The sequence below is a fragment of the Arachis ipaensis genome, chromosome B02 (assembly GCF_000816755.2).
Source record: "Arachis ipaensis cultivar K30076 chromosome B02, Araip1.1, whole genome shotgun sequence".
NCBI classification, from domain to species: domain Eukaryota; kingdom Viridiplantae; phylum Streptophyta; class Magnoliopsida; order Fabales; family Fabaceae; genus Arachis; species Arachis ipaensis.
In genome coordinates, this window is record NC_029786.2 from 91,426,337 (window position 1) to 91,440,213 (window position 13,877).

Here is a 13,877-nt window from a genome sequence, read left to right on the forward strand (position 1 = left end):
TGGAGTTTCCACGTTAAATTCTTGTGTTGTGATTGTGTCTATTTTATTTCTCTGTCAAAGGTGTTTTCTCAAGGGGGAATGGTGTATTATTCCCAACAATTTGCACAATGACTAAGAACTCAACAGCAAAGCTTTTCTCCTACTAGTTAAGGTTGATTACACGAATCACACTATTATTACATTGTATCATAAACCATATCTACAGGGAAGCCAATTAAATATAAGCCTTTCTTAATGACTTCATCTACAATTTTCTAGGTTTTCTATACCTACACTTATCGAGCTACCTTCCATCTAATTTAGTTTTCTTATCAAGGCTTCTACAAGCCTTCTATTCACAAGACGTATTGTAATTATATTACCCTTCCCTAAAATACTCAAAAGTTTAAAATAATATATAAAATTCCACTAATGATCTCCCTCATTGCATTTAGTGCCCAAGAGAAAGAAAAAGATAATCTTTACACTAACTTACCATGCTACCAAAGTCTGAAACGCAAACCAAACAATCAATAAAAATCTACATGATTTTACTTCTTTAATGATTTCACCTATAGTTTCTCTCGATATTTTTAATTTTTTAATGGTTTTACCTATAGGTATTTGTACCATTCATCCAATCTACCCATCTTACTGAGGTTTATAGAATAAGAAACTGGGAAAAAATAATCATGATTAACTTCTATCAACTTGTACAAAAAAAGATAATTAAGATTAAGATATAAAAAAAAAAGTTTTCTGGCGTGAAAGATAGTTTGAACCAGAAGGAGTATAACACATATACCTATCTTCCAAAAGGATGAAAGATAGCATAAATGAATTCAAAACAACAAGCTAATGCATCAAACTTCTAGTTCCAACAATGATGCAATTGAAGAATGATCATAAGAAAGTGCAAAAACACTTTTGAACACCAAGTTAAATTTGAGCAAACTAGTATGCAGCCGAAAAATAAAATTAACCTATCCAAACTCATTACATTGAAAAGAAGTGAATGCAAGCATAGGTGCAATAAATACCTTTCGAATTGTAATATTGATTCTCAATATCAACATCTTGCTCCTCTTGCTCCTCATCAGAGTACTCAAATCCATAGTCCTCCATATCAGCATCTACATTATAAAAACATAATGCGCGTGTAACTAAATCAGAAAAAGTTAATCAACTATTATAATTATATATATTTCAACGTTAAAAGCATAGGACATTCAATGTTGTAAAATATGAATACTTCAAAGAAGCATAAGTGGCAAAATTTATAGTGCAAATAACATGAAATTAAGTATTTAACAACCCTGTTGAATTGTCATTCCTTCTACAGTTGGAATTTCAAACCATGAGATTTGTGATTAAACCATGCCACAAAGATTCAAATAGGAATTTTCTTTCTTTTAAGTCAGCTAGCTTGGGACTAACTTAACAGGATTAAAAGCATTCACTAGATGCAGATGAAGTTCTAAATAAACAATTATATCATATAAGCAACAGTATTATTACAGTACAAAAACAATGATTGTGAAAATCCACATTTGATAGGCATTACTCAGCTTCACGATTTTTTCATGAATTTTGATATTTGCAGAAACTGGTCAAAACAATAGCATCGGCATAGACACGCTGAAAAACACACACACATTCAACAATTACAAGAAAGTGCTTCATTGCTTAGTTCAGATAGGGTTTTCAATATACTAAAATAGAAAATAAAAATCCAAGCTTATTAAAATTGAAAAAACAGATTAGAAAAATAAGCAGGAGGAGGTGATTACCGGAAGCCATGTTGTAGGGTACGGATCCGAGATAGGGTTTTGATGGTTGGAATCAGTGAGTCAGTGGAACACCGAGATAAATCAAGAACTGCAAACAATTACATGCAAGGCAGTGAGGCACTTATTACATTGTGTTTAATGAAGATGGATTAGTGAACCTAAATGGCAAGCAAAACAGAAGCAAATTAAGGCTGTAAATTAATTCATTCTTTCACAAAGTAACAAGGTTTAATCATACACAAGCAAATTAACTCTCTATTTGGACAGAACTGATCAAAAAGATTAATGAGCTCCAGCTGAATATAATCAAGCTCATTCACACACTGGATTTTCACCTTATAAAGAAGTTAAACCAGCAGTAATCTAATAAAATAGAAATTTAAAAATTGAACTAATCCATATTCTTAACAGATAAACTCATCAATATTCAACAATCAATTAATCAGAAAACGAGATATCAAGAAGCACACACAACTAGAAGAGACCTGACCGGTGGAGAGATCTGATTGGCGGCGAGAGAGAGTACAGAGGAAATTATCGAGACTGGGTGAGCAAAGAGCACAACAGTGACGGAGAGAGGCACATAACAACAGAGGAGATTAGATCGGCGACGAGGTCACAGGTTGCAGCCTCGGTGGAGAGACATTACATAGCAACGGCAACGGTGGAGAGAGAAGACGTAGCAGCAGCCGCAGTGAAGAGATAGGAGCGATGCTGGACAAAGAAATGGGCAGCCGTTGTGGTGTTTGACAGAGTGAGAGACTGACTGGGGTCTGCGGGAGAAGACTAGGGATTTTGGAGTAGGGAGTGAATACAGAGTGGGGTGCTGTACATACTGGTAGGGGTATTCTGGGGTTTGTATCACTAATTTACTGATTTTGGATGTTTAATATTTTTGTTAGAATTTAATTTTGATGCATTGTCAGTATAAAGTAATTTTACACGTGCATCCAATCACGTAACGCCACTTCATCAAAAGTAAATACTAGTTCCATTGACCGCGTACATTGACCGCGTGAATGTTCATCCAAAAGACATATGCGATTGCACGACTGTGTAAAACTTTTTAAACTGTCAGTGTATGAAATTAAACTCTTTTTGTTAATAATTTAGTGATATTAATTTAAAAATAAAATTGACAAAATTTAAGAGATTAAATTGAAATAATTTAATGTATAGATCGTAAGTTCAGTCACTATAAATTTTTTTCCTGACCCTTTGTAAAATGAATATTTTAACCAAATCACTTTTCTTTATCAAGAACATTGTTTTTCCACTAACGTTTTATATATTAACGTTTATGAATTATTAACTTAAAATATAAATAAAAATGGTTCACTTTTTGTAATTATTAGAGAATATATACAATTCATTAATATTTTCTGTATCTAAACCATTTAATTTTGTTATTAATAAAATTATAATTCATCCTATTTTTATTTTACGCTTGGAAATGGTAAAGGCTTTGTGTTTTTGAATAGTGGTATTTAGATTAGTGTTTAGGGTACAGAAATTACGTTTTAAATAAAACTATTTAATTATTTGGGAGAATTAGGAATTATAATTAACTAAATTTTAAATTTATTAAGTTGATAATGTTAGAGTAATTGTATAAGATCAAAAGTTTTTGAGCCCATTGATAATAAAATTTAGGACAATAGTTGCAGTTATTGTAGTACTTATAATTGATATAAAAACATCATACCTTGAGAAAAGATGTAACAAGTTGAATGTTAAATTTTATTTATTTATTTTATTTTGTTTTTGAAGGTGTTTGGTACGATGATATTAATCTTTATGTGATTATTATGATTTATATGGTGTGAAGTCATAGTTTTTTTTTTTTTTGGTTGATATTTCAGTATACATTATTTTAAGATTTTGAATCAAAATAAATTAAAATTTTAAAAACAAAACAAAATTTTCAATGACAAATATAACAACGATTAACAGACCTTAAATCATAGATAAAAACTATGAACAAATATACAAATAAATAACAGAGTGTGAATCCTCGATGTACGAGAAGGTATTTGGTAAATCATGAATATGAACTATGATTTTGGCTTGGATCGGTTTCAAATAAACCGTGGACTACAACCACAATTTTCACACTTGAATACCATCTTATATAAGTGATGATAGTGGTTTTACTTTAGTAAAATAGAAAATGTTTTCACCATGGAAAAGAGAAGAGAGAAAATTTTGGTAGAAATTTAGGAATTTGGTAAAAAAAAAATGTCTATTGAAGGCAGTTTGTATTATCTAAATGATATTACTCTTATGGCTGAATCTATTAAGCAACATTTTAGCTGTAAATTTTTCATTAATGTATTGTCATTTATTTATTTAATTGTTATTCATTAAAATACTTAGGAGCATATCATGTATTAGTTAGATTTATTAAACTTACCATGCAACAATATAAGAATATTAAACACCAAAAACATAATTAAATAACAATGCTAAATCTGTTCACATACATTGGCAAATGATACATGAGCAATATGAACACAGAACACGGAAGTAGACACTAGACACATAGGTAAAGAAACACTTACCATCAGTGCAGAACAACTGACTGTATTTTATTATTATCACTGAGTAGTAATGACCCTTCTAAAACAATTAATTCTCAAATTTGTAGCTCACACAGTAGAGGATGCTATCAAAACAAAGCAAAAACTCCTGCAAATGAGAATGAGAGGGGGGAAAAAAAGAAAAAAAAGAGGTAAAAGTTACAATTTTTTTGCATAAACTAGCATACAGCATAAAACAACATTTTAACAGCTGAATGCGCTACTTAGCTACATCAACCTAAGAATTTCATTTCTTTCACTTTCAATCCACCATAAAGCCCATAACAAAAATTTTCAAACAAAAGAAACCACTAAAAGATGTCATAACAATAAATGTCTTCTTCTCCACAACTGTCCAATAGAATGGAGGATGAACCCATTAGTACAAAGATTTTGATCAACTCCAACATAGTTGTCTTTTTCCAAGCTAAGAATGGGAAAATTGAGATGAGTTCATTTTAAGTTTCCAACGGACAGATAACAAAGTTTTGGCACGTCATATGAAGCAAGAACCAAATAAAATACAGCAAAGAATCATATATTAATGAGACAAGTAGCTGTAACTATAAGTTGTAAGCACAGAGCCTCGGATCATTTTCACAACTTATGATTGCACAAACTCAATCATAAACTATGCTTGAATCTGCAGTAGAAAGATTTGTGGATGTAAACACACCACTCACTTCAAGATTCAAGTGAATCAACAATCTCAAATAAATAACCAGAACAAATTTCACAGAGAAAAACCAACTGAACTCAAAACTGGAATGGCATATGCCACCCAAACTCATTTTGCACCATAAAAGACCAAAGTTTATTTGACTCGTTTCTCTAATGTAAACTCCCCACCACAAAAGACCAAAGTTTATTTGACTCGTTTCTCTACTGTTAGTTCCCCTTTGCATACACTTCCACACATCAAGAACAAAAAAGATATAAAATTTGAGCACCCAACATGATTAAGAACTAGAAGCTAAACATAAAAAGAAACTCAAGAAAGAAAAAACACTCATCTATTAATATGCACGGAATGATAGAACTAAGAAAGCAAGCAACTCACATAGAGCATATCATTCCAAAATTAATCGCATCTGCCTAAATATACACTGAACAATACACAGTCACTTTTCCCCCGAACAATAAAAAACCCATTTTGAAACAAAAAGGGACCCGATCAGCGGGGCAAAACCCTAACGGGGAAATAAAAACCCCAGAATCTCAATTTCCCTAATCTAACATTAAAGAAATAACACAACTTTTAGTTTTCTTGTTTGGAAACCATTTAACATGAGAAAAGAATTCTATTTCCTTTAAGAAAAGAATTCATTTCTATTTGAAATTCAATTTCATGATTTGGAATAACTATAATATATTAATGAAATAGAATTCAAGTTTAAAGAGGGTGAGAGTTGATTTGGAAATCAGACCCTTTTTGGTCTGATTTACAAATGAAAGAAAAATGGGAATTGGAATTCTCAAAGAAATTCAAATCATTCATTTTTAGTTGTTTCAAAGCAAGAATCAGAATTCAACTCTTGAGTGAATTCTAATTCCTAGCATTCCAAACAAGCTAGTTTTTCACATTATCCCAGCGTGGCAGGCTAAGGACTAATCCGCCACGGTACTAAACTCCATTAAGAGTTGTCGCTGGCCAATGAATTGCTGCATGCGCAAGCCAAAATTTGAACCTCTCCACTTACTTACTTAAGCGGACTAGTGAACTATCCACTACACCAACCTAATTTAGTAATTTGGTTAACACAACTTTTATTTTTTATTTTTGGAAAATAGAAGACCTTGTGATATAGGAAAAGCATCCTTCACAGTGCACGGTATTAGAATCTAGGGCATCATCAACGCAAAATTTGACGAAAAGGAACAAATTTGGGGAAACAGTTCTACACCAAATGCGAAACGCACAGAAGCAAGGCCATGAAGTGCAAGACACAGAGAGGGAGAGAAGTGAGAAAAAAGAAACAGATTTAAGTTCAATAGAGATATACAGAGATTCACGGTTGTTTGATACCTGTTCTGTCTCGTCTGTGCGCTATCTCAGCTTGGCTCAAACGAGGCTCCTGCAGCTGGGAAACTGATCGGGGTTCTGTGCTACTTGAGTCTGTATTCGACTGAAACGCGTGCTTGGGCCTCAATCCATTACTTTAGTTCCTGTTTTCTTTCCTTATCATTTATTTAAAGAAAAAAAACTCTAAACGTTTTTTAAAATCTATCTACTTAATATACTAAAATTGGGTTTTCCCCCAATTAATGAAGGTGAAGTGTCAATCTCTCATGACTCCGTTTTATTTTTTTGAATTCAATAAATCAAATAAAATCAATTATACTAATTATTTGTATCAACTAACTGATTTAATTAATTTTTAAAAATATTTTTATTTAATTTATTTTATTTATTTAAATACATGAATGTTGAGTTAAGAAATTAATTAATAAAAATGATGATGACAAACATTTGATTAGTGGGCTAATCACCCAATTAGTTTTGATAAGTGATGCAGGCTAAAAACAAGTGTTGCAGCAGCCCAACATCAAACAAAAGATATATGCTAATGAGCTGAATGGTAAGTGAAAATAAAGACAAGTCCAAGTCATTCATCTCAAGTAAAAGTCTTCCAAGAAGCAAGGCAAGACACCAACGGGCTGAACTTGAGAAGAACCCGATCCAAGTCCGAATTGATTTTCAATTCCCTCCATCTTACTTTACCAGAAGCAACGTTTCTCTCCTCTCTAATCAAGTCAAATCAAGGCTTCAGAAAAGTAAGAAAGAGAAAGAGAGAGAGAGAGCTTATTCACCAAGATAGTCACCAAAGAAGCAATAAAGAGAAACTAAGCTTGAAAGGCAGAAGTCATCTCAACAAATCCAAACCAAATCAAGCTTAGGTTATAGGTAAATCTTTTCCTCATACATGCAACTCGGTTTCATCTCTTCTTCCCAACTCTCTGCTATATTCGAAAATGGCATTCAAGAGAAAGTTGTTCTCTGCCCTATTTTGCTTTACATCTACAGTCACAAGTGATACTTGGGGACCAAGTAATTTCTCAATGGCTAAGATCAAGTTGACCATGAGAAGATTTCTATGGTTACTGCTTTATGGCTTTCGGTCAAGATGAAGAAGTCAGAAGCAAAGCACTTGAGAGAAAAGCCTAGAGTTATTTTCTTTTGGTTGGCTAAGTGTCTTGTATCTTGTACCTGTAAGGTATCCCTTTCTTAGTTGGGTTAGCACTAAGAGGAATAGTTAAGTATTAGCATAGCCAATGTTAAGTTAGGTTAGAACTTGAGTGTGAAAGGATTGGGTCAATCCTGTGAAATTGGTGTATGTAATACTGTTAACTATAGTGAAATTCTTCCATAGTTGTGGAGGAGACTGGATGTAGGTTGCATAGCACAAGGCAACCGAACCAGGATACATGCTGGTGTTAGCTTTTCTCTTCTCTGCTGAGTTCTGTTTTCTGATATTCATGAGACAAAAATAAATTGTCTCATAAATTTCCGCTGCTGAGTTCAAACTGAACATGAATTGAAAGTTCATTTTAAAAGCGTAATAACAGCAACTTAAAAGGCAGGCATAGATTCAACCCCCCTTCTCTAAGCCTACCACAACCTTCAATTGGTATCAAGAGCTAAGGTCTCAAGAATCAAGCTTAACCGCTTGGAGCAAAGATCCAATGACGAACAACTTGGGCACAACCACAGTTTCCTACACCCTCACTGAAGGCCAGTCAAACAACCGGCCACTTTTCTTCAACAGGAAGAACTACTCCTACTGGAAGAAAAGGATAAGGATTTTCATCCAATCCATTGACTACAACATATGGAAGATTGTTGTGAGCGGTCCCAAGATCCCAACAAAAACAAGTGTTGATGGAGTGGTGACTCCAAAAGAAGAAGCTGAATGGAATGAAGATGACAAGAAGAAGATAGAGCTGAACGCTAAAGCAATCAACCTTCTTTACTGTGCTATCAGCTTTGAAGAGTACCGGAAGGTGTCTAGATGCAAGACAGCCAAAGAAATCTGGAAAAAACTCCAGGTTACACAAGAAGGCACCAAACAAGTCAAAGAAACGAGGATTGATATGCTGCGAAAAGAGTACGAGATGTTTAGCATGAAGGATGGAGAAAGCATTGATGAAGCGTTTGAGAGATTCTCAATCATAATCAACAACCTTGATGCTATGGGTACAAACTATACAGAACAAACCTTGGTGAGAAAACTCCTTAGAAGCCTCACAAAAGAATGGGAAAATACTGCCACTGTCCTAATCGAGAGCAACAACATAAGTCACATAACCTATGATGAGCTGAGAGGAAAACTCCTTGCCTATGAAGCCACACACACAAACACAGACTCAAAGAAAAAGGGAATAGCCCTCAAGTCACAAATAGAACCGAAAGAGAGTGAGTCTAGTTATGGTATTTCAGATGACGAGCTTTTGTTTTTTGCTAGGAGATTTAGAAGGATGATGAAGAACAAGGGCAAATACAAGGCTTCAAGTTCAAAAGAGCACAAGATCGACTTGAGCAAGGTGGCGTGCCATCACTGCAAGGAGGCTGGACACTTCAAGCTAAACTGTCCAAAGCTCAAAAAGGAGGACAAAGGAAAGAAGGAAAGGAAGAGAGTACTCATGGTAGCTTGGGAGGATCTTGAGAATGACTCAAATGAAGAAGAAGAATTTGAAGGAGATGACAAAGACTGCTTCATGGCTAGAAACAACAATCTTGATGAGGTAAATTATTATGATTTGACCATTGAGGATTTACATGCTATTATTGATGATCTTACTTTAAACACCTCAAAACTGCTTGACAAGTACAATGAGTGCAGATCTGAAAGAGATGTGTTAAGAGCTAAAAATGATTTTTTAAAAGAAAAGGTGAAGGAAACTGAATGTGCTTTGGACATCATTGAAGAAAACAGATTTCTAAAATCTGAACTTGAAAAATTAAAAGGAAAGCACATTGTGGATCCTTCTCATGAGTTAATTGATGAAAATAAAAGATTAAATGATATGATTAAAAGGCTGAATGGTGACTTAGCAAAATTTGCTCAAGGTTCTAGTAACTTGGACAAATTACTTGCAAGTCAAAGACCATTGTTTGAAAAATCTGGTTTAGGCTACATAGCCAAGGAAGATGTAGTTTCTAATACTTCTTCTATAAAATTTGTGGCTTCTTCATCAAATACCAAATCCATACCAAACAAATCGGGTATTGGATATGTTCCAACTTTTGAAGAAAAATTTGATGAAGTATACACAAGTAAAACTGAGCCTTCACCAAGAACTGATCCGAGTTCAAACCGGCCAGGTTTGGGTTACATTTCGAAAAATGAGGCTGTTTTCAAGAAACCACCATTTTACAACAAAACCTCATATTCGAAAGGTAAAAATTTTCAAAGAAATTCTGGTGAAAATGCTTTTGCAAAGAGGAATAACTTTAACAAAAATCAATTTGTCAAAAGAAATGCATCTCCTCCAAAAACCAGAAAATTTCAACACTTTAATCATTTCAAGCAATTTAACTCACCTAAATTTCAGCGACACATATCAGAAAATCATTGTATTAATTGCAAGAAAGTTGGTCACTCATATGAACAATGCTTCATTGAAAAGAGAGTTGTAGGAAACAAAGTATACAATGTTGTTTGTGATTTCAATGCACTTGGGCAACCAAGATGGATTAACTTCAAAGGATCCAAATTAATTTGGATACCTAAGGCTACTTAAAACTCATCATGCAGATTTGCCTAGCATCCAAGAACAAAAAGGACATGTGGTACATGGATAGTGGATGTTCAAGGCACATGACTGGAAGGTCAACCTACTTCATAAAACTAAATAAGTATGATGGAGGTTTTGTGACCTTTGGAGATGATGGTAAAGGTAAAATCATTGCTGTTGGAAAAGTAGGTAATGAGCAATCTACTTTCATTGATAATGTACTTTTGGTATGTGGTTTAAAGCACAATCTTTTGATTATAAGTCAGCTGTGTGATTTAGGATATTTAGTTGTTTTCAAAAAGCTTGAATGATGTGCTGTTAATGAAAAGACAAATGAAGTGATGTTTGTTGCCAAGCATTTCAATAATATGTATGGACTTACTCTTGATGAACTAAAGAATCAAAATATAGCTTGTCTTATATGAACTTTGGAAAGGCTACCCACCAAACTTAGACTACTTGCACATCTTTGGATGCAAATGTTTTGTTTTGAATAACAAAAAAAATTTGGGAAAATTTGATCCAAAGGCTTATGAGTGTTTGTTTGTAGGATATTCCACAACTAGTAAAGCGTATAGGGTTTATCATCAAGATGCTAGGATTATTGATGAGTCCATACATGTTACATTTTGTGATACTAACTTGGTACAAATCATTTTTGAAGATTGTGATGCAGGAAATCAAGCTCAAAAGGAAGATGAAGCTGCTCAAAATCATGAAAAAGAAAATTCTGGACAAGCTGAACCAGAAACTGCTAATGCTGAAAATTCAAGAGACAATTCCATTTTGTCTCATGAATCTGAAGGAAATCCTACAGCCAGCAGCGTTCAGAATCCCTTGGTGACTGAATCTGCCTCCAAGTCCACCAGACCTCGTGAATGGAGATTCTTGAAGAATTATCCTGAGGAATTTGTCATTGGGGATGTATCTCATGGAGTGCAAACAAGGTCTTCCACTAGAAAGGCAAATGAAGGATCAAACATTGCCCTTCTTTCACAAATAGAGCCTCAAAATGTCAAGAAAGCACTTAGTGACCCTTCTTGGGTTAAAGTTATGGAGGATGAGCTTCTTGAGTTTGAAAAGAACCAAGTATGGACTTTGGTTCCAAGGCCAAGTGGAAAGAAAGTGACTGGCACCAAGTGAATTTTTCGGAACAAGTTGGGAGAAGATGGTAGCATTGCAAGAAACAAGGCAAGGCTAGTGGCACAAGGATATGACCAAGAAGAAGGAATAGACTTTGATGAATCCTTTGCCCCTGTTGCCCGAATGGAAGCCATAAGACTTCTCTTGGCTTATGCTGCATTTTGTGGTTTTAAATTATATCAAATGGATGTGAAATATGTTTTTTTGAATGGAGTGATAGATAGAGAAGTGTATGTGGAGTAGCCTCCTGGTTTTGAAAATAAAGAGCATTTTGATCATGTTTTCAAATTATCTAAAGCTCTCTATAGTTTAAGACAAGCTCCTAGGACTTGGTATGAGAGACTTAGCTGTTTTCTTTTGAAAAATGGTTTTCAAAGAGGCACCACTGGCACAATTCTATTCATCAAGAACTCTAATGATTCTTTTATTCTAGTCCAAATATATGTTGATGACATTATCTTTAGATCAGCCAATGAATCCCTTTGTTCTGAATTTGGAAAACTCATGACAAGTGAATTTGACAGGAGTATGATGGGTGAACTTAATTTTTTCCTTGGGCTACAAATTAAACAAACTGAAAAAGGTATTTTCATCCACCAAGAGAAGTATGCCAAGGAATTAGTTAAGAAATTTGGTATGGAAAATGCCAAACCCATGGGAACTCCCATGCATCCTAGTTCTAAATTAGATAAGGGAGAAACTGAGAAAGATGTTGATGAGACTAGGTATAGAGGAATGATTGGTTCTCTTATGTACTTAACTTCCTCTAGACCCGATATTGTGCAAAGTGTTGGATTGTGTTCTAGGTTCCAATCCAAACCTAAAGAGTCACATCTTTCTGCAGTTAAAAGGATCATAAGATATGTTCATGGCACATCCAATTTTGGTCTTTGGTATCCTAAGATTGATGATTTTTCTGCAGTTGGTTATTGTAATGCATATTTTGCTGGTGATAGGGTTGATAGAAGGAGCACTTCTGGTTTATGTTACTTCCTTGGAAAGTCCTTAAATGTATGGTCAAGTAAGAAGCAACCAACAGTGGCCCTATCCACTGCAGAGGCTGAGTATATAGCTGCTTCTTCTTGTTGTTCTCAGCTTTTATGGTTAAAAACACAGCTTGCTGATTACAAATTAAATGCTAAAAATATTTCCTTGATGTGTGATAATATGAGTGCCATTAATATTTCTAAAAATCCAGTTTTGCACTCTAGGACTAAGCATATTGAAGTGAAATTTCACTCAACAAGAGAACATGTCCAAAAAGGGGATATTTGCATTCAATTTGTTAAATCAGAGGATCAATTAGCAGATATTTTTACAAAACCATTGGCTGAGGATAGATTCTGCATGCTTAGGACTTGTCTAGGAATTTTGAGTTATGATTTTTTGTTTGAAAAATGCTGATGTATTTGTTGGAGCTTTTTGTCTCGTAAACAGGCATGAGACAATTCTGGGCAGGAGATGAACGTTTCCCTCAACTCGGCGTGTTCTGGGCTTGTTTCAAGTGAGACTTAATCTGGGCCAACTTCAATATTCAGATCATGAGTGGTTCAAATGTGTTTCCTTAAGTCCAACCATCTCTGGGCCCAAATATGAATGTTACATTTTTTTTGTGAACAATTTTTTGTTGGCATGTGTGTTTAATTTTTCTTGGAAAAGTTTTATTTTAATACTTTTCAAAAAGGCTTTTCAGTTTGATTTAATTTTTTAAGGATTTCGAAAATTTAAAATTCAATTTTCTTGTTTTAAAAATCAAATCAAATCTTTCTTTTATGAGGTCATGTCTTTTCAAGTCTTTTCAAATGGTGATACAGTTGCATGATTTTGGAACTCCACTTTTGGGTACCGTTACCAACACTCTCTCTCTTTCCTCCATAACTTTTTCTCATACTCTTTGGTTTCTTCTCACTCACTTTACTGCTTCTCTTCCCTTAAAAGACTGAAACTAACCAAATGAGGAAGAAAACCATTGCTAAAAGGCCTCCTCGTAAAAAAGTTTATAAGCTTCCCACAAAGTCTTCCACTCGCTCCCAAGATCGGACATTTACTCCATCTCCTTCTCCTCCTACCTCTCCTCCTAGCTGTGACCCCATGGCTCGGACCAAAAATACTCCAAGATACCCTGCCTCTGCCAAGCCGACGCCACCACCAAAGACGACGCCCTCCAGACCAAGCTCTTCGAAACCTGGTTTATCCAAGGGTAAGCGTCCTACTGTTGAAGAACCTGTTCCTGAGACTACTAAACCCAAGTCAAGGTCTGTTCCTATGCGCTCACAAAGAGGTAACCCTCATCGCCCTCTCAAATCTGTTAGAGAACCAGACATTGATCCTTTTGCTCACAAATCACACTTCATGATATCTCACTCAAACTATAACCCCCATCGTTTCAAATCTGCCATGAACCATAATTTTTATGAGGGAGTTATTCAGTATCGTACTCTATATCCATCTTTTCTTGCTGATTTACCTGATTTGAAAAAGAAAGTTTTTCTTTTGTTGAAAATTTGGAGTTTTTAGACTGGAATCACCTTTTCAAAATCAAAAAACCTGTATATCCTCAGTTAGTCAAAGAATTTTATGCAAACATGACTTATCATGAAGGAAGTGTGCATTCTTATGTTAAGGGCAGAGACATTATCTTGAATAATGA

At 34.5% G+C, this 13,877-nt stretch overlaps 1 protein-coding gene across 6 annotated transcripts in view; it reads right to left on the reverse strand.

The window, feature by feature from the left end:
* The window catches only part of LOC107625715 (COP9 signalosome complex subunit 2), a 12,953-nt gene extending 6,426 nt beyond the window's left edge, over positions 1-6,527 (reverse strand). For 2 of the 6 annotated variants that reach the window (XM_016328415.2, XM_021116175.1), the window contains exons 1-4: positions 6,375-6,527; positions 4,331-4,457; positions 1,770-1,857; positions 1,020-1,112 (exon numbers count right to left, since the gene is read on the reverse strand). In XM_016328415.2, the coding sequence (XP_016183901.1) occupies positions 1,020-1,112; positions 1,770-1,779 (103 nt within the window). In that variant the 5' untranslated portion in view covers positions 1,780-1,857; positions 4,331-4,457; positions 6,375-6,527. Of the gene's footprint in view, positions 1-1,019; positions 1,113-1,769; positions 1,858-2,254; positions 2,543-4,330; positions 4,458-6,351 lie in introns of those variants that run through there. The other 4 variants (XM_021116172.1, XM_021116174.1, XM_021116173.1 and 1 more) reach the window with 4 other exon arrangements.